Source organism: Alligator mississippiensis, chromosome 2 (assembly GCF_030867095.1).
Source record: "Alligator mississippiensis isolate rAllMis1 chromosome 2, rAllMis1, whole genome shotgun sequence".
In the NCBI taxonomy this organism is placed as follows: domain Eukaryota; kingdom Metazoa; phylum Chordata; order Crocodylia; family Alligatoridae; genus Alligator; species Alligator mississippiensis.
The window spans coordinates 298,595,980-298,621,038 of record NC_081825.1 but is presented as its reverse complement, the minus strand read 5'-3'; the positions used below and the strand labels follow the sequence as shown (position 1 = coordinate 298,621,038).

General features: G+C 51.5%; 1 protein-coding gene across 2 annotated transcripts in view; it reads left to right on the top strand.

Annotated features, from left to right (window-relative positions):
* PYGL (glycogen phosphorylase L) overlaps positions 1-25,059 on the top strand; it is a 37,355-nt gene that overhangs the window by 8,463 nt on the left and 3,833 nt on the right. For both annotated transcript variants that reach the window (XM_059723391.1, XM_059723390.1), the window contains exons 4-19: positions 35-113; positions 909-1,012; positions 5,802-5,933; positions 8,593-8,704; positions 9,221-9,303; positions 12,839-12,982; positions 13,251-13,343; positions 14,628-14,774; positions 17,283-17,446; positions 19,044-19,158; positions 20,287-20,388; positions 21,564-21,711; positions 22,675-22,733; positions 23,078-23,219; positions 24,081-24,288; positions 24,600-24,734. In XM_059723391.1, coding sequence (XP_059579374.1) covers positions 35-113; positions 909-1,012; positions 5,802-5,933; positions 8,593-8,704; positions 9,221-9,303; positions 12,839-12,982; positions 13,251-13,343; positions 14,628-14,774; positions 17,283-17,446; positions 19,044-19,158; positions 20,287-20,388; positions 21,564-21,711; positions 22,675-22,733; positions 23,078-23,219; positions 24,081-24,288; positions 24,600-24,734 — 1,967 coding nt within the window. The remainder of the gene's footprint in view (positions 1-34; positions 114-908; positions 1,013-5,801; positions 5,934-8,592; positions 8,705-9,220; positions 9,304-12,838; positions 12,983-13,250; positions 13,344-14,627; positions 14,775-17,282; positions 17,447-19,043; positions 19,159-20,286; positions 20,389-21,563; positions 21,712-22,674; positions 22,734-23,077; positions 23,220-24,080; positions 24,289-24,599; positions 24,735-25,059) is intronic.

Genomic DNA, 25,059 nt, shown 5'->3' with positions numbered 1-25,059 from the left:
CGTTCCTGGAGCTTGCATGTGTTTGTGTTCGTAGCTGGGGCTGGACATAGAGGAGCTGGAGGAAATCGAAGAGGACGCTGGCCTGGGCAATGGAGGTCTCGGAAGACTGGCTGGTAAGTGAGTTGCTGGGAAGATTTGCCCAGCCATACCGCAAGTGTTGGGCATCCTTACACTTAATGCAAGGAATGTGATCTGGTGCATCTGCTTCGTGGCAGTATCAACGCACCCCAATATGGGCCCCGTTGTGTGAGGTGCCAGGTTGCATGCGGTCCAAGGGCTGTCACCCCCACCCCGAGGGGTCACTGTCTTTCCCACCTGACGGTACTACAAGCAGGTAAAGCACCTTGAGGTGAAGCGACCCTGACTAGCATCATTTTACTGGCTGCCTGCTCATACGTGTCGCGTGAACAGCGCTGCCTTTCTGCATTGCAGATGTTGCACACAATGCTGGTGACAGGGGAACTTTGCATTTGGGTGTAAGCCATTGGGCTATTAGTTTGTCCCTTAGTGTGTGCCCTTTTGGCCTTTCCTAACTGCCGGAGAGCTTCCCATTTCCTTTCATGCGACTGGAGGGGACTGTCAATCCAGGTTCCTATGCTGGCTTTGAGCTGCTCCTGTCCCCTCTCCCCCCAATAGTTCAGATACTCGGAGGCTTTTATCTGGGCCTCCGTCTTTCTGGTTTTACCCCTTCTTAAGTAGGACCCACGGTGGTTTTGGAGTGGAACCATGATGAACCGAGGCCGTTAGGCAGCATCCGCGTCCAGGCACTGCCTTGTTAGAATTAGTTGCTGCACAGAAGGCAGAGCCAGCACTCTTAAAACGGGGACTTTGGAAACATCAAGCTTACCACCCATCAAACCCCGTGCTGGGAGGCTTGGCTCACCCCTACTTACACTTGTTTCCAACAGCCTGCTTCCTGGACTCCATGGCGACACTGGGGCTGGCAGCGTATGGGTATGGCATACGCTACGAATACGGGATCTTCAACCAGAAGATCCGGGATGGATGGCAGGTATGGACAGGCAGAGCCTCTTTGTTTCCCCCTCCCTTGGGACTGAAAGGATGTTTCCTCCGAGCAACCAGAGACAGTTGCAGAAGGCATGTTCTCCAGCTGGAGGGCTTCTAGTTTTACTTAGGCAGCAAAGCTGGATTTGCAGGTGCCAATGCCAGAAGCAGTTTGCTACTCACTGCTGAAGCATGCCTTGAAAGCCTGAAGAGTGTGCATGCGTGTGTAACAGAAAGGATTTGCCTTCCTTGCCCTTAAAGGAAAATTAATCTCTAATTCCCTGCCCTGCAGCTGGCACACTTACAAGTGTATCTTAGACCCTCAACACCAAGTTGCACTGTTGCTTGATCTAGAGTGTGTGCATGTGCACGTGCAAGAGGGACTGTAGGCCGTTCTTCCAGAAAGGGAAGTTGTTTTTGACTTGGGGATGGGGCTGTGACTTCTGCTGCCCATTTCTCTGTCAATACAGGAAGAAAATCCTTTCTTTCTACATGTTTCTCATTGCCCCTCCACCTGCCCCTGCCCCAATAAGCTCTCCAGTTGGACCAGCCCTCATGATTGTAGCTGTCTGATCTGATGGGTGATCAGACCATATTGCACTGGAGAATCCCAGGCTCTCTGCTCAGAGGTTTGATCCTGCATGCTGGGAAATGTGCTCTGTGTATTGCAGGAGGGTGCGTAGCCCCCGTGTAGGCTGCAGTCCCATTGTGGCTCCATACAGACGGAGACCAGATGTGCACGGTCCCTTCCCTGCAGTCTAAACAGATTGAGCAGAGGGAGAAAGGAAAGGTTGCTGCTGTCCTATCAATGGGGAGTCCTAGAAGCATAGGAAAGTAGGGTGGAAGGGACCTCGGCTCCCCAGAGATCAAAGGGGGAGTTTTAGAGTCAGAAAATGGAGCCAGATGTTTTGAAGGTCCCAACTCAGTGCCTTAAATGAAGCTGTTCTTCCTCTTGGCTTCATGGGGCCTGGCCTAAGAGCAGGAAGCAGGGAAACTGCGACCCACAATAGAGCCTTTGCTTGTTGACTCTTGCAGAAATCTGTGTATAGCTGAGTCACACAGAAAATCATGCCTGTGAGAGGCCTGTGAGCTTTCCCTGGCAATTGTCTTCTGCCACATCCGCCTGGGCCGGAGCAGTTCTTCCTCACTGCTCTGAAACCGTACTCAGGACTCACAGCAGCTGCTTCCTTGTTGAACAGAGGAGGAGCACTGGGCTGCAGGAGAAAGCTCCTTGATTTTTTGCATATCTTTGAAACCGGTGCAGAAATCCATGTTAAGACAGAGCTCGAAACCAGTGGGTCGTTGAACTGGGGCAAACCCATCACGAAGGCGAGCGATTATAAAGAAGTCGTGGAGTGGCACAGAGCCCTGCCTGATGCTTAGGACACAGCCCTTCCTGTCCACCCACAGAGCTGCAGCTCCTCTCCAAAGTCTCATCTCAAGTCCTGCAAAATCCTTTCCTCCGGCCTGAGCAAATGCAGCTCTTTCTGCTTTGCTCGTGTCTGTGCAGAGTGGTACCCGTCACACCTGGACAGAGCTCCCTGCTTACATCCGCAGAGCTACCTCCCCATCCTCCTGCAGAGCCCTGCTGACCTCTCTCCCTTGCTGGGAGCCCCGCAGAAACTTAACAGCAGTCAAGCTGCCATAGCTGTATGGCTGTTGCCTGCCATTCCCCTCGTATTTCCCAGCTCTTTTTGTCTCGTACTTAGACTCCTAGTACTTTGGGACAGGAGCCAGCTCTTATTTGTGTTTGTGCAGGGCCGGGCAAAGAGGGGTGCCTGGCCTCTGACTGAGGCTCGTTGACCCTAGGGCAGTGCAAACAGTACATGGGAGCTCTCTGCTAGCTAGAGCCCCTGCCGTCCTGCTCGGATGGCCCTGGGGTGCCCTTGTTGAAGTACATGGCATGTTTGTTTAAGTCTCTTTAGCTCCACACATTTGGCTTTGGAGCTTATGAAACCTGGAGGTGATTATACTGAGTCCTCTGATTCGTAGGGAGAGGGGTGACGAGCTGTATAAACAGTGGAGAAGCCAGCGCGCGCAGCTGGGAGCCTTGTTCTTATTGCAGAGCCGCAGGTTACACAGCGGGCCAGGGGACTGAATTGTTGCCTTGTCCTGACATGGCCCATCCTCTGCTCTCCTAACCTTTCCAGGACTGCTATCTCCCCTGGAGCTCTGGTTTGGCAGCATGAAGGCGCTGTCTGATCTTGGAGCTTTCTCCTAGCTGCCTTTCTGCATTGAGCCACCATCCAGCTTCATTAACAGGTGCCAGGATGAGATTCTGATTAAATAACCTGTCCTCTCCTGTCCCTCTAGAGAGATCCAGTTGAGTTAGCACTCCTGCAGTTCACTATTTGTTCTGGAAAAAGACCTGGCATTAGGCTATTGTAATCACCTTTGTCCAGAAGGGACGTTCTCTGTGAGTATTCACGAGTCCGGAGAATATGCAGCAGCCTACACAGACTGGTATTTCCGGAGAGGGAAGGTCTTGCATGGTTGTGGAGGTCTGATTTACAATATTCTTTAAGCTGCAGCGTGTGGTTTTTTGGGACATGGGGGAATTATTAACCGAGACTCCTGCAAATTGATAACCAGGGTTCAGTTCAGAGGTTACAAAACAACAGTGCAGCTAATCCAGGATTGTCAGTGAGAGCGGTGACAAGGGGTGTCAAGAACCTGAAACGGAGCCCTCCATGGGGCTGTCCCATAAAACCCAGCCTGTAGCCCCATAAAGGGACTGGCTCGATCTTCCAGTGGGCTTAGTTTTACCTCCCCGGAGCCGGAAGAATGGAGTCGATCTGCCCGGTCGTGTCTGCCCATGTGGTTACCGTGGTGTGCATATAATTTGTGCTTTGCCTGGGGCCAGAATTTAAGACGCTGGGTTTTCTCCATCGAGTCAGCAGCCTGTACCTTCCTTCAAGTCCCTGCTCAACCAGTCTAGCCCTGAATCTGAGGAATGGGCCTGTTTATCTGCCTACTCACTGTTTCTGCAGCTAATGAACTTGCCAGTTCTTCAAGCATCCAGAGGAGAGGCCCCCAAAACATTGCCTTTATTTAGGAGTCATGAAAACGATGCTATTCTCACCCTTGTCTCCACGGTTGAAACCTCCATGGGACTGTATCTGGCTTTGGGCTTTACAAAACGGAGACCTCTTTAGGAGGGTTTCCTTGAAGTCTGGCGTGGGACGGCTCGGAAGTGAGGTATGGGCTTGGTGCTTGCAGTTTTAATATTTGAGAGAGCAATGAGGGTCCAGTTCCCCCGGCTGTCTGTGGGCACCCAGCAGCCCCTGGAAGTCTTCCCCCGTGCATATGACATTTACTCCCTGTATACCTGCAGGTCTTCTGGCTCTTAACATATGCAGTTGCTTGACAAACCCTGTTTTTCTAGGCACCGCTGTGGAATAGAGAAGTAGACTAGAGAGAGAGAAAATGGTTGTTGCAGAGGAAGTGACACAACCTGCATTTTCTCTCCAAAAATGACACGGCCAGAGTCTCTCTTCCACCCGCTCACCTGCCGACCTCAGTCTATAGGTATAGCAAGCTCTCTTTGCCCCCTGATTATCCTAGGTTATTCTTCCAGTTGAAGTTGTAGGACCGCCGTTCACTTCTTTTCTGCTCCCTGAGCTGCTCTGACCTCGAGCGGTCTGCTTGCTGGTGAAGTAATGCAGTGAGTGAAGGGTGGCAGAGTCACGGCAAGGTATTGCAAGAGTCACCAGTAATCACATAATTAGACCGGCATGCTCTTAGCTCCATGACCAAAACACACTTAATCAGCTTCAGGCTCGGATGAAGCAGAAGGCTGCTTTTCCCTTCTCATCTGGATGATTCAACAGAGCGATCAGCCAGAACTTTTGACCCTAGCACCGGGTGAGATGTCCTCTGCTCTTCCGCGCCTTGGGCACTAAAGCAGGGCAGAGCCTGGTGTGAAATCTCTGGTTGATGCAACCGCCTGATCCGGCAGTGGAACGGACCGCATAGTATTTCAAGGTGTTGCCTGCAGCTACTGCCCTTGGCTGCTTTAGGGCCCTATTTTGAACTCGTCAGGCTTTCCTTTTCTTTCTCTACATTCACCTTAAAAACAAACTCACTACCCAATTAAAAATAGCCACTTTTCCCCTTCCTCTTTTCCCCCATGGAGAGAATAAGCTAAGCCAGCTTGCTCCTTCAGTTGTGTGGCCAAGGTGCCATCTTCCTTGACCCAGAGCAGAACAACCCACGTGTTCTTGCTGTGCCCATGAAGGGAATCTGCTCGTCTTGGTATTAGGCTTTGAACCCTAATCCAGCACTGTGCCGTGTCTCCTTCCCCACTTCATACTTGGAAATGACCCAGTTCTTGTTCTGTTCAGAGCTGAAGGCAATGCTGAGAGGTGCCCAACTCAGAGTGTGACTTTTGAGACCTGATCTTCAGAGTTTACTAGTCTTGAGCAAAACGCCGGTATTCTCCTTGTCCGGTAACTTTGCACATCTCTGGTATTCAGAACCATCTGAGAGGTTACATCAGCAGTAGGCCTCTTTTTGTTCTACAAAGCCCATTTTCTAATGTATTTGTGTGCTTCCCATTCATAACGTGCTCTGTGCTCATAATGCATGCATGCATCCTCAAGATCGCTGGCTTTTTAAGGTCCGTAGACTGCAACAAAACTGTACTATCTCTTTCTCTGTACTATCCCAGTCCTGTATGCTTCTTCAAAGGCTTTCAGTAAATGCTTGATCGCAAGTAATGAGGCAGCAGCGACGTTCAGTTTGCTTGGGCTTCACAGTGCAGCCAGCAGAGACCTGTCTAACCATCTCTCTTCCAGGTGGAAGAAGCAGACGACTGGCTCCGGCATGGCAACCCCTGGGAGAAAGCCCGTCCCGAGTACATGCTGCCCGTCCACTTCTATGGGAAAGTGGAGCACACGAAGAGTGGAGCGAAGTGGGTCGATACACAGGTACTGAGCTACACTGGTGCGGGCTGGATTGTGCACAGCCGTTTTCTGGCTGTCAGAGGGTGGGACTCATGGTTTCTTACAAGCTACAACTTTGGATGTGGGGGTCTACATGAACAAAATGTGGGGTAACACGGCTGTAGAGAAACTAATGCATCTTGGAGCCACTTAGCAAAGTAACTTGGTGAAGGATCTGAATTGGGAATCGGCTGAAGTGGTGTCCACAGTCTGTGGCTTATTCTTTCCATAAACGGCAAGAAGGTTCAACACAACCGCTTATCGATTCTTCCTAATTCTGTTGAGCCCCCATGTAAAGCGTCCTGACAACCCAGAGTCATCTTTTTAGATGACTACAGAGCTTCTGACGGGGAGGGGGAAAGGTTAGACGTGCCACTTGCCTTTGGCCAGCCGAAGGGGAGTAACCTAGTGGCAGTCAGCTCTCAGCTGCAGAGGGGCTAAATAAATGTGTGGTGGAGGGAAGAAGGTTCTTTCCGTAGAAATTGCACTACTCATTTCTTTTGCAAACTCCTTGCTTTCCCATCAGCATACTCAATAGGAATAGAAGACGTCAGTGAGGTTCTCCCAGCTGTCGAATAGTGCCCTGTTCATTTCTTAGCTTATCTGCAGCATCTACATGCTTGCTTCTTATAAAAGGAAGCTGCGGGTTGCAAATTAATGATCTGCAAACTTTTTTCTTTTTTTTTAAATAATATTCAGTGGGGGAAAAAACTATGTATTTGATATACTGCCACCCCCGCTGCCCCTTCAGAAAGGCTCAGGGCAAATTCTAGTGAAAGACAAAATGGCTTTTATTAAAGCAGATTAAAATATCACAAAGCACCCCCCAGCTATACCCCAAAACTTGAAAATCCCACCCCACCCTCTGCTCCCTTGCCTCTCCCTAGAAGAGCGTTTCCTGTGCCTCCCCTCCAACCCCTTCCCAGCTCAGCCTCACTTCCTCCATAAAAGATGCATTTTTTCCTATATTCCCTCCATCCCCACCCACTCCTCGTCCCCTAATGTCCCTCCTAAGCCTATGCCTCCCTCCGTCATGGGGGGCAGGGGAATGGCTGTCCCCAAAACCCACTCATCCTCTTCTTCCCCAACAAGCACTTTATTCAATTTTAAAGTATTACAGCAAGGAACTCCAGAAACTCCTCTGACCACATGTCTGTCACTGCCCCAGGGCACCATTTAGCATTGTTCCTTTAGCATTGCCCCAAGGCAGCGTTGGCCCAAAAGAGCCCCTCCGGGGAGGCCTGCTGGTTTTGCAGGGGCTGCAGTCTGGCTGGGCCCTTTCCCCGCTCCAGCTCAGCTGGCAGGAGTGCTGGGTCTGCCCTTGCCTCTCGCTGGGCTCCCATCCATTTAACCAATTTGCACATGACACTGATGATCCCGTGAGCACCAGCATCAAAACACCACTGCATTGGGAAATGTTAAGAGTTAGAAGGGCTAAGGGATTGTGTGCACACATGGCTGGTATTGAAGCTGGTGGCTGTGGGACCTGGGATTATGCCTCTCCAGAGCCATTCTCTGTAGGGTGCGAACTCCAAGCTACTGATGTACAGTCCAGATGTGCCCCCCCAGCCAGGTGGAGTGAAGCCAGGTTGGTCCAGCAGAGCCCCTCCATGCTAGCTGTGGATTCACGCCTGTTCGGCTGTTCACGATGTCTTCAGAAGAAGGCACAATTAGCAGACGCTTCCTGCTGTGGTCAGAGAAAGGGAAGTTTGCAAGGTACTGCACAATCATGCTGTTGACAGGAAATGAGCTCTTATCACCCCAGAGGCTGGGTCTGGAAAGCCTGGCCCTTAATGCAAGCCCTGTTTTTAACCAAACATTTTTAAGCTCCTTCGACAGCAGCTCCTTTGTTGGGCACTGTTGGCCGATGCCAGTCCGGAAGCTCAGAATTTAAAAGGTCGCTCTTCCACTTCCCTACCAGCACCCCAAAATGCAGGAGCCGCTGCCAATGGGCAATCTCTGAACAAGACCCTTAGTGCTGATGCTGTGGGGTAGCCAGGACTTGGGATGGCTGGGGGTCTCTGGAGCTGGTTGCAGACAGTACCTGGCTGGTCTGGGTGACTCCTGGTTGCAGACTGGAGAGGACAAGGGGTGACAGCCTTTATCTACCGCTGACTTTTCTCCTCGCTCCCCAGATTCTTTGCAAACCCATGAAATCTCCCCTTAACTCTGAAACCCAGGGCTTTCCAAAGTAAGGGTGCTCCAGTGGGTGTAACGGGGGATGACATCCTCACATGCGTCTAGGTACCTTAGATGCTTTCTAAGGCACAAGTGAATGATACCCCAGTAGCTAGCAACCCAATTACAATGCTCACACTGGGGGGCTATCGGTATTTTTCTTGACTGGCTTTAACTTGCTTTTCTAACTCAGTTTTATGCACTGGTTTCATGGCAGCCTTTTTTTTTTTAAGCTAGACAGAGGATTATGAACTTGGGAGTCTTTCTATTGACTGCTGTGGGGGTCGGCTAGTCTTCATCTGTTGCACCTTCACTGATGTCTTGAAGGCTGTCATTTTGCACAGGGCATATGTGCACCGTGTGTTGTATGGACAGAGGCAGAATATCACGTGATAACCCTATCTTAATTGCCACCTCCCCTCTCATAAACAGCATCAGTATGAGTCCTGTGACTCTTGTGTTCCAGGTGGTCCTCGCCTTGCCCTATGACACCCCAGTGCCTGGATACATGAACAACACAGTCAACACCATGCGGCTGTGGTCTGCTCGGGCCCCCAATGACTTCAACCTCCGGGACTGTGGGTACTTCTTTGTTTGAGCATTAGCTTGCTGGTTTTCTTAGGCTAGTTGGGTTTTTTGGGGCAAGGGAGATAGCAGGGAGGGGCTGTAGTGAAATAATGGATAAAATGCACCTAAGGCCAAGACCAGAACGTGCTATTTATGCAACTCGAAACTCATGCAGAAGGGGGAAGTATGAGAAGCAAATGTGTTGAATGTGCACATTATTTTCTGTTGCATCTGCTAATGGCAATGAATGCATAGTTTTACTTGGTTGATGAGATATTCCATGCTTGCCAATCTGGCAGCACTTTCTTGGCTGAAGCTGTGTTTGTCTGAATGCCTTTGGACAAACGTAGCAGGAAGGAGAAGGCTCTGGGTTGTTTCCTGACCGTCCCACCGGCTGGTCAGCAAACCCGTATCGCTATTTTTTTTCCCTATGTCCATCTAGCAGCCACCTCCCAAATGCCCTGCGCAAAGCCTGTCAAACTGCTTGTGTGACGTGCAGTTGCACTGACTTTGTCGTTCCCTCCTAGTTAATGTTGGAGACTACATTCAGGCCGTCTTGGACAGAAACGTGGCTGAGAACATCTCGCGTGTCCTGTACCCGAATGACAACGTAAGTCGCCCACCTCCTTGGAGGCAAAGCTGGCTCTTCTTGAAACCTGCCAAAGATTTGACTCCCGGGGCCTGTTAGCTGGTGCTGTTCGAAACAAGGGTCCTTCCAACTAGGAAAAAGATTTATCCGGCTGTCAGCACAGTTAGCAACCAGCGCTTTGTTTGCAGTGGGAGCATAAGAAACGGTAACAAAAGAACCAGGACTCCTAATAACTCCTTGATGCATTGTTCAAGTCTTGGCAGCGCACCAAAGAGAGGCTGAGATCCTGCTTCAAATGAAGCCAGATCTTCAAAGCCAAAAACTGGAGGGGCTGCTACTGCTGAAATTGCCACTTGAGGCTTTTTTAATACTTTCCAGAGCCCACAAAAGCAGTTGGCTCGTGGGAGTCGCCTTTGGCTGGTATTACTCTGTGCCTGTAGTGGAAGGCATAAACCATTTCCAGCCTAAATCTGCATTGCAAGTGTCTTAGAAGTATCGGCAAAGTTCCTCTTTCTGCTGAATTTTGACACATCGTCTGCAAAAATGCCCCCAAAAAACAAAACCAAAAACATTGGGGGGCTTTGGTGTTTTGTTTTCCTTCAAGAAACGTAGCTGGCTGTGAATGAGCATGGGTTAGTTTAAGATGCTTGGGATTTTTAAAAACTAAACTAGAACTTTATTTTCTTTTACCCAACAAAATCGGACTGTTTGCGCCACTCGGCGTTTCGAAAACCAGTTCGTACTAGAAGTGTCCAGTGAAAGTGTGGGTTGCATTCAAACCTCACTTGAGCCTGTCAGACTTTCCTCCCTTCCTGCACCAAACTGCGGTGGTGTTTCTAGCAATCTTGCTGCCTTACATTGTTCTTGCAATAAGGCTAATGATGCTCGCCATCCCTCAACCCTTGCTACCAGGACTGCAGCAGTCAGGAAGGTTCATGTCTGCCAAGGCCTGTTTTAGATGTAAATTCCTCCGGCCGTGAAGTATATTCAGTGTCCTTGATGACACATGAATCACTTTCATTGGACTTTAGCTATAAACCACCGGCTCAATCTGTTGCTCCTTATTTTAAGAGAAATGGTACTGTCTAAAAGAAATCAGATGACTTCAGTATCTTTAAGCACGTGTATCCATATAGGCTTCAAATAGCTTGGTTTCACTTGCCCAGAATCTCTCATCTAGCATTATTTTCTGGTTGTCTTATGTTAGTTCATTATAAGTTCGGGAACATTTTATGAAAATCCACCTTCAATTGCATTAAAAAAAAGAAGCAAAATAACTTAAGAAATCGGTTCCCTTGACAGTTGCAACTTGTGCTTCCAAATCATTTGTGCACTGGAAAATCCCACCCTGAAACCTCATTTTAAACTCAAAAAAACCAAAAAGTTGTTTATTGTAAAATATTTGTCTCCAAGCCCTGACTTCTGTCCTTTGGCCAGGCAGGGCCTGTTAGGGGAAAACAAGTCCTATTTAAGGAATGATTCTTAAATCCAAAATGAGTCGGACTGAATTCCACAAGGTCAAAACATTGCAGGAGTTTGTGTTTCCCTGCTGTCGGCTTCAGCCCAGAATTGGAGAACGGCACTCGGAGATCACGGTCTGTCACATCCATATTACTGCAATGTTTGCTTTGTAGCTGTGCTGTCAGATTAGCACGTATCCAAAACCAGGGGCAGTCTCCGGGCTCTGGGGCACCCATACACAGCACTGAGTCCGCTGGAGCGGGGCAATTGCTGCTCCTGTATCAGCATCCTTGTGCTTCAAACGAGCTTTCGGTCAAGCACCCCCACCTCCATTTTTAGGCGTGGGGACACTGATACAGGAGATACGGCGGTGATTTAAAGTGGCTCTCAGAGCCACTAATTCAAGTGCACACCCCCGGAGCACATGTAAAAGTGCCCCTAAAGACTTGCTTATGGAAATGTTTTCTTTCTAGCTGTGGACAGAGGTTATTTCCAACCCACTTAAATGGTGAGGGCAAGTTACCTCTTGGGAGCACTTGTTGATTGGTAGGACGCAACTGCTAAGTCCGCATGCTCCTAGAAGCCTTGGAAGTGAGCTAAATCACTGACTTCTAACCCTGTTTCTTTTGGGGTTTTGCTACACACGTGCCCGTCTAGGAGCACACGGATATCCTAGCTACAGCATACACCAGCATCATTGGATATTGGTAAAACTGTGACAGCTGTCTATACCCTAAAACAGGATTTGCACAGGAATAAAAATAGATTCTTCCTGCACACTGGAGCCAGTCCTTTGGTTTGGGAAAAAATCATGAAGTGGGAGCTGGAAATGTGAAAGAAGCCGGCTAATAACGAAGTTAGTTTTCCAGCCTGTTGTGCTCTGGCTTTGACCATTATTTCTGTTTAATCCCACCACAGCCTGGCCGAAGGGTGAGGAGAGCTTTGTGTCCGGTCTGTAGTTGTGAGCTTAGATGAGTGTGCGTGAATGTTTTGAGCTATAGGAAGAATGGGTGGTGGTTGTTGTAGAGGCAATTATAGGCTTTATAATTTAGTCATCTTTGTTACAGCCATCCGGCCACCACTTTCAAACCAGAGTACCTGAAGTTGGGGGTCAATTGAATTGATTAGGAGGTTGAGCTGGGGAATTTTTTTAATGGGGGAGGGTGAGGACTAAATATTTGTTTGCATTGGCCCTTCTTAAATTGCCACCTTGAAAAATGTAAAAAACAAGAAAACCATGGAGCTTAGTGAACCTCTTGCACTGCCAAGGTGATGTGGCATCCATTTTATTTCCTTGAGGATTTTTGGAGGCTAGAACAAGTACTCTCTCTCTATATATAGTGTAATGCAAATAGATTTGAATAAGCCTGTATCTAGGAATGACCTGAACCTCAAAGCACATACAGTCCCCCCATCTGCCCTGGGAGATGTGGGTCTGTTGCCCCTGGAACCATTAGGTCGGCTCTAGTTAAGAGTCTGACATGAGGCACCTGATGTTGGAAACAGTTGGGTGAAAAGATTCCTTGTTTCATGTGTGTCTGATCCGAGCACTCAAAACTGCCTCCCAAAAAGCAGAGAACTTCCTCCCATTGGGACCAACTTTGACACAACCTAGCCAGATGTGTTAGCTGCCTGACTCCTGTCGCCAGATGTGCAGAGTTTCTTAGTGCCTCTATTCTTGGCTGAATTCAGTCGTTCAACAATTCCCTGTGATATAAAAAAAAATGGTGGGAGGGAAGGGAATAATTTAAGCAAACTTTCTTCTTTTCCCCTCTGTCTTCCCCCCCTCCTTTGCCCACACTGGCATTTCTCCTGCTTCAGGCAATGACATACACCTGGGCAGCTCCCTTTGAATCTTGCCACATTCACTGGGATTCATGCGCATTAATGCAGTGCTCAGTGTTGAAGCTGCCAAGACGGTAGCAGAAAGAAAGCAATTGGCTCTCAAATCATTTTGCACCGAGCCAGAAAGAAGCCTTTCTAAAGCCAGCCCCTTTGGCTGCAGCACATAGCATGGATGGTATTGAAAATGCTGTTAGGCTAAAACCAGGTCAGCTCAAGCTATCTGCCAATCTCATTTCTGTCTCTTTGGCAGTTTTTCGAAGGCAAAGAGCTGCGGCTCAAGCAGGAGTACTTTGTTGTGGCTGCAACCCTCCAGGATATCATCCGACGCTTCAAAGCATCCAAATTCGGAAGCACCGAAAGCGTCCGGACTGTGTTCGATTCTTTCCCGGATCAGGTAACAATCGTGGGTGAATGAAGCCTGTTAGCATCCCAGATGCAAAGCTGTCTTTGTTACAGCTTCAGAAGTGTTCGGTTGTAAAAACCAAACAGCCCCATTGGGAAATGATCTGTTTTTCCTAACAGAAATGCTTTCCAAACTCTCCAGCCTCCATGGAGAGAACATCCTTGGGAAGCTGCTGGGATGAGCACTGCCCAGAATCAGCTAGCTTTACAGGGGAGAAGACCTAGGCGTAATATTTAAACCATGTGTGTCATTTGTATAGGTAGCAATACAGCTGAATGACACTCATCCTGCCATGGCTATTCCTGAGCTGATGAGGATTTTTGTGGACATCGAAAAGCTGCCATGGAGCAAGGTTTGGAAAACAGCCTGTGCATTTTCATTGTGATGGAGACTAGAAAGCGTTGCAGAACTAGTCTTGCTAAACAGCATGCGTCTGTCTCGGCATATTTTTCTAATGGCATATGAGAGACTATTGCTAAAATGCTTAGTGCGGCCCTGTAATTTTGTTGAGTTATTACTGAAAAGGTCAATTGGCTTCACAAGGCTGCAGAGGGCTTGCTGTGTCAACACCAAACGTGCTGGGTCGCAGCTGTAGGCACTGCGCAAATCCTTGCATTGGTTTGCGTGCCACAAGTGCACATTTAACACACTGGCGCAACACGTTGTGCGTGCAATTTGCATGTGAGCTCCTGAAAAGTTAATCCATATCTCTTGTTGCACTTCCAAGCTACCTGCCAGCCTGTCAACGTTTCTGAACAAAGCTAAGTGTGCAGCCTTAAAAGCTAGGAATATTGGGCTGGAAAGGGTCTCCCTGGCCATCAAGTCTATGCCCCTGTGTTGCCAGGCCATTCTTTGTCCAAAAAGCCAGCACAAAAGCAACTAGGCTACACCAGGCTTCTCCGGGGATAAGAAACAGCAGCTGTGTATCACCTACTTCATGAATAATTTGTATCGTCAGCATGCAAACCACACTAGGATTTGTGGAAACAATCACTAACAGCCGCAGGACTGTCGTGATCTTTTGGACAAGATCAGTTTTGAACCCTGGTGGGTTGGAGTCCCATGAAGCTTTCACTGGCGGCCTAAATTTCACCATTCTGTATTGGGCCATGTGGGAGCCCGTTTATTTAAATAGAAACTGTTTTACATCTTCTGCCCCAAAGAAACGAGAGTTGTCTTTAAGGATATGCAAAACCCTTGTCTCTCTGCTGCAAAATGAGTCTTGCAGAAAACTAACTGTCCCGTGCTTTTTTTTTTTTAATTTTGCCTGAAATGCTTATTTCGGTATAGGCTGTGGAAGGGAAAGGATTGGCATAAGCACAGATTGAATGTTTGTAAGACAGTGGTGTCAGGGCCTCTGCTATGCTAGGTGCTGCATGTTCGCATAGCGAGAGGTAGTCTCTGCCCCAGAGAGCTCCCAGTTCATGTAGCCCAAGCCAACACGGGAGACGGGGTCCCTCCTTCCTGTGGGTGAACTCGGGCACAGACTCAGTGACTGGTACCCCTATATGACAGGGCTGCCCTTGCCATGTGCACCTGCAGTAGGGACAAGGCCCTTTCTGCCTTGAGCGTCGCATGTGTTCTCCTGGGGTCGTGCCATCCCCTGCCCATTAACCGCCTGCCCTTTGCCCACCAGGCCTGGGAGATCACGAAGCAGACATTTGCCTACACCAACCACACGGTGCTGCCCGAGGCGCTGGAGCGCTGGCCGGTCGACCTGATGGAGAAGCTCCTGCCAAGGCACCTCCAGATCATTTACGAAATCAACCAGCGACACTTGGACGTAAGTGGTGTGTGGTGCCAACGGTGAGCCTGCCCCGTGCAGGGGAGAGGGGGTGTCGGCATCCTTCTGTGCCCAGCCTGGTCCTGGGTGCTGTGATGTGCTGGCTTCTCCCTAGGGTGGAAATGGTTTTGGGGGTGAGGGGCTGGTAACATTTTGACTAAAGGGGCTGGGGAGAAGGAAGAGACCTTGTAGCGTAAGTACAGAAGCTGCAGATTGGCAGCGAGTCCCTCTTGCTCGTATTTGGAATGGCTGCAGCTTAAAATGAAGCTGATTTTCCCAGTTCTTAACTCGACCTCCTGAGATGTGCACAGCTCCTCTCCTCTTGGAGTGGGAGGCTCCTAGCTGGGGACACAGGGATGCAAACCTTGTGGACCCAAGGGACCCTTGTGCTGCCGAGTGTGCATTACTGATCTGCCCTTGCATTCGGGCTGGAGCCATCAGCCTCCCTCAGAGCCAAAGTGGAGAGAGAACATGTCGTGGCTAGGTCCTGTCCGAGCCCCTGATGAACCACTAATGCATCTATTTTTGTAGCCCGCTGTCATCTTAGCCCTAGGACTTGGCCACAAAAAGCAGCAAGGGGAGGAGGACCCCTCCCCTCTCCTTGCACTAATGGCTTTTCAGGGTGGGATGGGATTGCACTTAGACGCTGTGGCGCATTTGTACACATGCTTGCGCCTCAGCGCCAGGTGCTTTGCAGCACACGCGGTTGTATAAGCAGTGAAATGCATGTCAGCACAGAAAATGGCAGCGGCACACTTTTTTGAACTAAAACACCTCAAAGGTGTTATAGTTCAAAAGTGCACCACCGCCATTTTTTGTGCGCCAAGGCGCATTTCACTGCTTATACAACTGCACATGACACAGCACAGTGTGCATCAGCTCGCACACGGAGCAGACTGAGACTGACCTGATTTCCGGCATGTCACGGGACAAAACAGTATGTGTATAAATGCCCCACGGTGCCACTTAGAGGCCAAACACTGTTTTGCCTAGTTCGTGAACTAGGCAGTGAAGCCCTGGTGGCAGGGATAGAGGAGATGTGGGAGGAAAGGTGCCAGGCAGTTTGTGCTCGTCTTTGGGGAACCTTAGTCCTGCAAAGCACTTGACGTGGCTTTTCAAAGGCAGCGCCTGGGCAGCGATGCCCCCCGAGTGGCTTGGAGTAGGGTGGGGGCAATGGGTGAAGGAAGTGAAGGAACAGCAGCTACGATGCGGCCCGGCTCCCCAAGCCCTGCAGTGTCCTTTCAGCCTAGGTGCTGCCACGTGGCCAAGGGCTGGTGTTCCCAAGATAGTCCCATTAAAGCCTCTTCTGGGACGTGCTGGGTATGGATCATGGTCCTGCCGTTCAGGGGTTGCTGCTCCTTGTGGGTCTCACTGCCTGTCTCTCTCAAGCTGGGTATCCAGGATAGGCGGTTTGTCTTGCACCAGTTGTCTATGGTGAGCGTAGCCCCTTGGCGGTAGAGCTAGGCTGTTCATTCTGCTCTAACTTGTTCTGGAGCCCATGGGGTGAGAGGCTACGTTCACAGCTGTGTGCACAGATCTGTGATGAATTACTTGTCAGCGTTTTCTTTGCACATAGGCCACACGCTCTGCAAACTAGAGCTGGATCTAGTTACGGGAGGACCCGAGTCCCTCCCATGCTCTGAGATGTGGTCCTCAAGCCATCTCTGTACTGCTGTCCCTGCTTCACAGGTGTGGCAGGGACTAAGGCCTCTGGTGCATGTTGATTTAATGGTGCAATGGGATTTGATTCCCCAATCCAAATCATCCAGTCACTTTTGAGATCAGAGAATTGGGAGGAAGGCAGGGGCAGTGCAGGACTCTCCTGTGCAGGGCAGCTGAAAGCCAAGCGCCTGCATGTGGGCCTGACAACCAGCTGCGTGTCAGCCCAGACAGATAGTCTCAGGTCCCATTCAAGACCCAAGGCTGTCTGTAGACTGAAGCTGACAATTAGTTCAATCAGCTGACTTTTCCACCCCCAGACAGCCCCAGGTTCAAGACCTGAGGCTATCCAGGCTAAGGCCAATAATCAGCTGACTGTCAAAACCCTGCACTGGACAGCTTAGAGCAGAAGCGTCCTCTGTCAGGGGTTTTCCTGGCATCTCTGGAGACTACGAGGGAGGTGGGGAGGAGAGCAGGGGGAAGAGATGTCCTTGCCCTGCTGGGGACTTTCAACTTGAGGCCAGGCAGTTCTAGTGTTTCTGGTGCCCCAGGGGGTATCAATGACTTGCCCTCAGGGATTTAGGCACCCAACTTTTGTAAAACCTGCCTTAAGCAACATGTCCAAGGCTTGACAGGAAGCCTGTGGCAATGCGGAGTATTGAACCCTGGGCTCACCCGTCCTGGACCCCTGTGATCTGAACGGCGCTGCCACACCTGGATGCTGACTGGAGCCAGGCGCTTTCCCGGCAGAGGCACGTCCCCTGGCATGGTGATACTGGCTGGCCGCTGGATTGTGACACCCAGCCTGCTGCTCCCACCTAACGCCTGTCTTGTCTCCCTGCCTCGCAGAGGGTCTCGGCGCTGTTCCCCAAGGACGTCGACCGCCTGAGGAGAATGTCCCTGATCGAGGAAGGGGGGGTCAAGAGGATCAACATGGCACACCTCTGCATTGTGGGCTCCCACGCTGTCAACGGCGTCGCCAAGATCCACTCGGACATCGTGAGGACACAAGTGTAAGCGTGAGACCAAAAGGCAGGGGCTGAGTCCCAAACTGGAGCAGGCTCCTCTGACTTGGTTCAAAACTTGTGATGCCAAAGCCGTGTCTGGAGTGCGAGCTCGCCGTGCCGGGTAGCGGTGCTTTTGGAGCTTGCAAAGCTTTGCATGCACCGCTGCTCCTCCCTGGAAGCCATGTTGTCCCATCTGCATGGGGATAGGATAATTGATGTTGCTGAGTGATGGCTAATTAGCTTATCCCAGCACTGTAGGGTGGTGCGTGAGAAGCTGCTGCTGCCAGCTACAAGGAGTGTTGCAGTTTGGACGTGGCTTAAATCCCCTAAACTAATCTACATCTGCAGTGCAGGGTGGAGCTGGGCTGCCCAGGGATCAGTTAGATCTGGCTCGGGCACAGGCCGTCTTGCTGTGACAGCATGGCGCTCTGCACGGGCTGATTTTACCCTGGCGTGTGGAAGCAACAGAGCTAAGGCTGGCAGGGCTGGGCTGTCCCCAGCACCCTTCTGTTTGAGGTCACTTAGGAGTCCTTATGGTGTGCTGCAGAGCACCCATCTACAGTGCAGACAGGGCCTACCAGAAGCCTCCTAACATAGAATTGCAGAGACAAGGGGCTGGAAGGGACCTCCAGAGGTCATGTAGTCCAACCCCCTGCCTGGGACAGGGTGCAAAATCATTGGTGGGCCTGAGTCAGGAACAATTATTTGGGAGCAGTGCAGGAAGGGAGGCAGGCTCTGCCAACATCTGGACAGTGCCTAAAGGGTTAATGCCCAAATGGAGCAATGGGCTGTAAAATAAGGGAGAAGGGTCAGCTCCAAAGCTGGATCCCCTTGCTTTTCATGGCCCAGAAACTGGGAGTTGGATGGGGGAAAGGTGGGAGCAACTTCCCAGGCATGTGCTGTGAGCTGGGGTAGGGAGTCCATATACCTGCCCTCTAATGGTTAGGTCCTGCTGTCTCTCTGCTTATCCCTGCTCTAATCAATGGGTTGTAGGGATGCAGGGAGGCCCAAGAGACAGGCAAGAGCCGCGTTATCATTACCTGGGATCTCTTGAGCATCTATTAACAACCTCTTATAGAAGTAGGGCATTGGCTGCTGTGGTCCCCCTGCTTTACCTGCAGCAGGTTCAGGTGTTGTGTCTTGTGTTGTGTTAGGGTAGATGGTCATTTTACAAAGAACTTAGATTGTGGATTTGTCTGGGATGGTTTGGATAGGGATGGTCCTGCCTTAGGCAGCGGGTTGGACTAGATGACCTCAGCAGGTCCCTTCTAGATCCACTTTTCTAGGATTTCTGTGATTTTTCCACTGGGCTTTCTCCAGCTGGAACAACACAGTAGCTGTTGCAATGAAGCTGCGGCCATGAGTGGGTGTCTGAAATTCTGCTTGTTAGCTCCCACGTAGGGGAGTTTTGTGCTGAGCTGCGGGACAGACCTGAACTGCCCTTATGCAAACCCTGGGCTCTTGATGACATTCCTGTCGGAGCCAAGGTGACCTGCATGCTGCGGGACTGGGGGTCTCGGAGGGGACTAAGTGCTGGTTCAGGAAAGCAGCCTCTGGCTGGCAGGCTTCCCGGAGTCGGGTGCTGACCTTGTCCTTGTTGCAGGTTCAAGGACTTTGCGGAGCTGGAACCCGGGAAGTTTCAGAACAAGACCAACGGAATCACCCCCCGGCGCTGGCTCTTGCTGTGCAACCCCGGGCTAGCGGAGCTGATAGCCGAGGTAACAGCGGCCTCTCTGGGAGCATGTGTCCTGGGAGTGGGGATGAAATGCCTCGAGGACCAAGAGTCTCAAGTGCTTAGCATGGGGTTGATCAGTGGGCTCCTTGCTGAATGCTGTGGAGCCTCTCCCATCAGAGCTGGTTGCTCAGATGCTCGGGGCTTTGCAGTTTCCATGTAGCTCTGAGAACTGCCCTGAGATGGAGGGTACCACAAACTGAACCCCCAGGGGCTGCCCCAACCCTGGCAGGGCTAGGAAGAGTCATTGGGAGTGATCCTAGCTCTGTGTGCCTTGGCTCAAGGCCAGCATCATAGCAAGAACTTATCAAGGAAGTCACTTCCCATGTGCAATGCTCCTGAAAAGGGGCTGCCCAGCCTGCCTCCAGCCCCAAGGGCAATGCCAAACCCCTGGCTCGTGATCTTGGAGAGAGCTCATGGCCCCTTATACAGCAGAGGCTGCGTGAGCCGGACAGTTTGGTGCATGCTTCACTTAGCAATTGCTCCTGGAACTGCAGGAGAGAGCCTGGAGAGTGAGCTTGAAAACTCTTTCAGCTCTTAGCTGCCAGGGCTTTGTCAGGGAATGGGAAACCCCGTGAGTTTTCCTTGCTGTTGTCATGTGGGTAATGCACGTGCATGCATGCATCCACACAAGCAGCAGACAAGGAGGCCCAAGGCACAAGCGCTGTGTATCGGCAGGCTTTCTTCAACAGGAATAATGCCAGAGCTGTTCCAAAACAGCTGCTGACGTGAGCGGGACTCGGCTTGTTCTCTCCCACACGAAGGAGCTTTGTGCCAGGCTGCTCTTTTTGTAAATCCCAGGCTCTTGGCTATATTCGTGTTGGAGCCAAGGGGACCTGCAGAACCTGGTCTCAGGAAGGAAACCTATTAAGTCCTTGATCTTCAACCTTTAACTCTTTAAACTGAGAAGTCGCTGCCCCTTTGCCAGCCTGGGGGTTGGTCTGTGCTGGGCCCAGCCACAGGCACTCTGTAGAGAAAATGGCAAGTCCCCACTATGCTAGAAGACCAGGAGTCACGTAGGCTACTTCAGACTGTCCGCAGCAGGCATGAAGGGCCCTTTTGCTAAGTGCAGGGATGAATGTGATATATTTTTATCTTTTTTTTCCCATAACAGAAAATAGGGGAGGACTATGTGAAGGACCTGAGCCAGCTGACCAAGCTGCACAAGTTCGTGAATGACGACATCTTCATTCGGGAGGTGTCCAAAGTGAAACAGGTGAGGCGGCCCCATCTCTCAGGGATGCTGTGGGCTCAGCCGGCTGCAGGCATAAGAGCATAAGAACTGCCATTTGACCATAGGCTATAGACCACGGGTCCACCTTGCCCAGTCTCCTGTGTTGCACAGGGGCAGAGCGGATGCTGACAGGGAGAGCAAACTGGGTCTGGCCAGGGTTTTTCCCCCTGTTCCTCTCCCTTGCAGCCTCCAGTATTGCAGATCTAGGAAGCTCTGATTCAGAGGCTGTTTCCCTCACTCCTGTGCTCAATAGCTACTGATGCCCTTTTCCTTCAAGAATGGGTCCAATCCCTTTTTAAATCTAACTAAGAAGTTGGCTTTCACACCTGGTGGTAGCGACTTCTGCATTTTAATGACATCATATGAAAGCGAACGTCCTTTTGTTCGTTTTGGACTGACTACCTGCTCATTTCATTTTGTGACCCCTAGTTCTTGTATTGAGAGAGTACGTAATAATTTCCTACTGACTATCTTCACCATTTAGTATTTTGCAAACTCTTATCACGTACCCCTCCTCCAGCATCTCTTTTTCTAAACCAAACAGGCCTGGCCTCTTTAGTCCCTTCTCACATGGAAGCCCCTCCATACCACTGATCATCCTTGTTGCCCATCCTTGGACCTTTTCTAGCTCTTCTATATCCTTTTTCAGGAGTGGGGACCAGAACCAGGGGCCATATTCAAGGTGTGGATGCACCATGGATTTATAAAGGGGCATCATTTGCTAGGAGGGTGGTGAAGCACTGAAAGAGGCTACCCAGAGAGGTGGTACAATCTCCATCCTTGGAGGTTTTTAAGATCTGACTAGACAAAGCCTTGGCTGGGATGATCTAGGTGGGGCTGGTCCTGCTTTGAGCAGGGGGTTGGACTAGATGCGACGTCCTGAGATCCCTTCCCACCCTCATTGTCTATGATCCATTTTCCAAAAAAAATTGTGTGTGTGTGTGTCTCCACCTCCAACACTGCAGGGTGGCCCTTGCAGTTCACATGGCAGCTCAATGCACTCTAGAAAGCCCATTACATGGTTCATGAATGATACTTGAGGCTTCAGGGACAGGCAGGGAGCTGTGCTGCTGCTGCTGGGGCCTAGCGCCCACCCGCTCCTGCCTTAGGTGAGTCCTCCTGGTCCGCAGCGCTAATGCCTCTCACTCCTCCTCCAGGAGAACAAAGTGAAGTTCGCCCAGTTCCTGGAGCAGGAGTACAAGGTCAAGATCAACCCGTCCTCCATGTTCGACGTGCATGTGAAGAGGATCCACGAGTACAAGCGGCAGCTGATGAACTGCTTGCACATCATCACCATGTACAACCGTGAGTCATGCGCCACGTGGCTTTGGCAAGCACCGGGCTGGCCAGAGGACGTGCTAACAACCCTGGCACTAGCAAGCTGGGTAGCTTGGAGCAGAGGTCGGCAACCTACGGCCAGGGTAGATCACCTGCACCCCCTGCCTCCGGCCAGGCTGCCATAGCAGCAGCCAGGGATTTAAGTCTCCGAGAAATTAGTGTTTCCCCACCTCCCTACCCCTCCATGCTCAAAGGCACGTCTCCTCCCTGGCCTGCCACTTGGGGGGTGATGCCAAGGGGGCTCTTGCTCACTTCTGCTGGGCTGCATTGGGGTGTGGCAGCTGCATTGCCCTGGATTGTGGCAGCAGGCAGGCATGCTTCCCCCCAACCTCCTGTTCCCCCTGGGTGTTTCTTGCCAGCCCAGGAGCCATCACAGGGAGCGGGAATGTGCCCCTGGCCACTGCTACCACAGTGCCTGGTGAGCACAGTCCAGCTGGAGTGGGCAGGAGCCTGTTTCACTCCCAGGTCAGCACCTGGCAGCAGCAAGCAGGAGAAGGGAGAGAAGGGATGGGGAGGGGACATGGCTCTGAGCGCAGGTGGGGGGTGCTTGTCTTTTTTGGGATGTAGATGGGGTGGCAGGAGCAGCAGCCAAGGGCTTGCCTGCCCCAGTGGGGGGGGAAGCAGAGGGAGAAGGCTGGGAGTAAGGAGTGCAGTCACCCCTGCAACTGCACCCACCTTTGCCAAATCCTGGATCTGCCCTCCCTACGGCCCAGGGGACGGATCCAGCCTGCAGAACCTTTGGATCTGGCCTGCAGACGGGGGCTTCAGAGGCAGGGGGCCCCTTCTGCAGGCACTTATCCCCAGGTACAGTGCATGGGTTAAGTGCCAGTGGTGGGGATCCTAGTGCCCACCCACCCACCTGTGACCCAACAAGGGACAAAGCCGGGGAAAAGGTTGCCTATCCCTGACTTAGTCTTCCTTCTCTTTCAGGCATAAGGAGGGACCCAGCGAAGCTGTTTATGCCCAGAACAGTCATCATCGGAGGCAAAGTGAGTTCACAGCAGTTCAGTCATGATTAGATATCCATGGGGCATGGGGGACCGAAGTTTCTCATGTTAGCTGCTCTTAAAGAGCTGCTGCAGGGATATCTGAAGGCCTTGGCAGAGCTTGCCTTGCCCTGTGCCAGGCTGCTGTAAATGACAGTCCCTGCCTTGGATCTTGCCGTTTAAAAGGCTGGGCATAATGGGCAGATGAAACCAATGTGGACCGGGCTGTCGCAGCAGTAACTGGCTGTTCTCAGCTTTGTGCGAGCAAGGTGGCCGTCCTTGGCAGAGGACGTGGCCCCCCGCTCTGGCCCTTCTCAGTAGATTTTGGTCTGTGCCTTGCATTCTAGGCGGCTCCAGGGTATCACATGGCTAAAACAATCATCAAGCTCATCACGTCTGTGGCCCATGTGGTGAACAATGACCCCGTGGTGGGCAGCAAGCTGAAGGTCATCTACCTGGAGAACTACCGGGTGTCGCTGGCAGAGAAAGGTACTGGGCAGGAGCAAGAGAGAGGGTTCATCCCTGTGCTGCTTCCCTGGGCTGCCTGTGCCTTGTGGCTTGTAGGATGGTGGCATTGTGGCTAAGGTAAAGCTGATAAACAAGAGGCCAGAATTTCCTAATTGTGTGCAGAGGCCAGAGCCTGCATGCTCTCTGCATTGACAGCCTACGAGGAGCCAGCGAGATCCCTGTGGGATTTGCATCCATTTCCCTTTTAGCCTGAGAGCTGGCCTGGGTCTGTCTGTTCCTCTTTCTGGAGCACGCTGCTTTTAACTGGGGTTCCTAGCTGTGCCAACAGCCTGGGAAATCCAGAGAGAAAACTGGATCTCCCTTTTTTTTTTCCCCATTATTTCTAAGAATTGCATCTCTGCAGAGCCAGCCAGAGTGGTGGGGGGAACCAGCCAAGCCGGCTGCAGAAACTGCTTTGTCTGAAGTCAGGCACACCTGGGAATTGTAGGGAAGTGGACCATTATCTTAGATCTTCCCAACAGTGCAATCTTGGAAGAGGGACTTGGCTTGAGCCAGAAGCCCAAAGCCCTAGTCCTGCCTTGTGCCTGGCCTGCCCCCAGTGCCCTGAATTGGCAGGGTTACAAGTTTCCCCTATGCAAGATCATTGCATCAACTCTCCTGCATCCTACAAGGGACATAAGCGGGGTTGGTTTGGGGAATCTGCAAATCCCTGTGAATGGAAACCACCCCAGGCAGGGCTGGGCAGCTTGCAGTTTGGGTGCTACAAAATGATGTTCTCCGGCTCAGCCAGGTAGGATGGGTCCCCCGCCGGGCTCCAGCTTGCGGTGGAGTTCAGAACCGAGCTGGCAACCCCGTAACCTTTTCGGTTCGTTTCTTCGGCAGTGATTCCAGCCACCGACTTGTCCGAGCAGATTTCCACCGCCGGGACGGAAGCGTCGGGCACAGGGAACATGAAGTTCATGCTCAACGGCGCGCTCACCATTGGCACCATGGATGGGGCGAATGTGGAGATGGCAGAGGAGGCCGGGGAAGAAAACCTGTTCATCTTCGGCATGAGGGTGGAGGACGTGGCAGAGCTGGACAAGAAGGGGTGAGGCAACCAGCCAGCACTGCACGAGAGGGAGAAAGAGGGAGCCAGAGCCCCCTGGGCTGGCCCTAGATGAGAATTGCTCTCTACACAGCCTTGGCATGGCTCCCTCCGATAGTGGTGCTGTACTGCAGCCAGGGCCTGAGCTAACCCTGGCTCCGAGCACAGCCTTTGGGAAGGGGATGACTTCCAGGTGTGCTGTGGGTGGAAAGAGCTCACATCCGTGTTCACCCCAGCAATGGGGTGCCCTTAGCTTTAGGTTTCATCAGCGTGTGTTAGGCTTCTCTCAATGACCGGGCTCCTCTGCATTGCAGGTACAATGCTCAGGATTATTACGACAAGCTTCCCGAATTGAAGCAGGTCATCGACCAGATCAAGGGGGGCTTCTTCTCCCCGAAGCAGCCAGACCTGTTCAAGGATGTTGTCAACATGCTGTTCCACCATGACCGGTGAGGAGACATGTGCGCGGACTCCATCCTCTCTGGGCTCCCTTCCACCATGGCCCCTTTACACTGTCACCTGACTGGAGTGGAGGTGTTTAACTGATAAGCCCAGTGATAACTGGTTATAGCTTACCAGTTATCGTTTAGCGTGGGGTCGGGGGTGGCCTGGCAGGGAAGGTGGGGAAGGGAAGCTGTGCGGTGCCCCAGCAGGAACCGGGAGGCAGCAGGGCAGGGAGGAGGAGGAGGAGAGGGAACTAGTACCTATAGCTAGGCTCTGCAGACCATGGTGCAACTGCTTGCAGCCTCTCCACCACCTGCCATGAGCCCGACC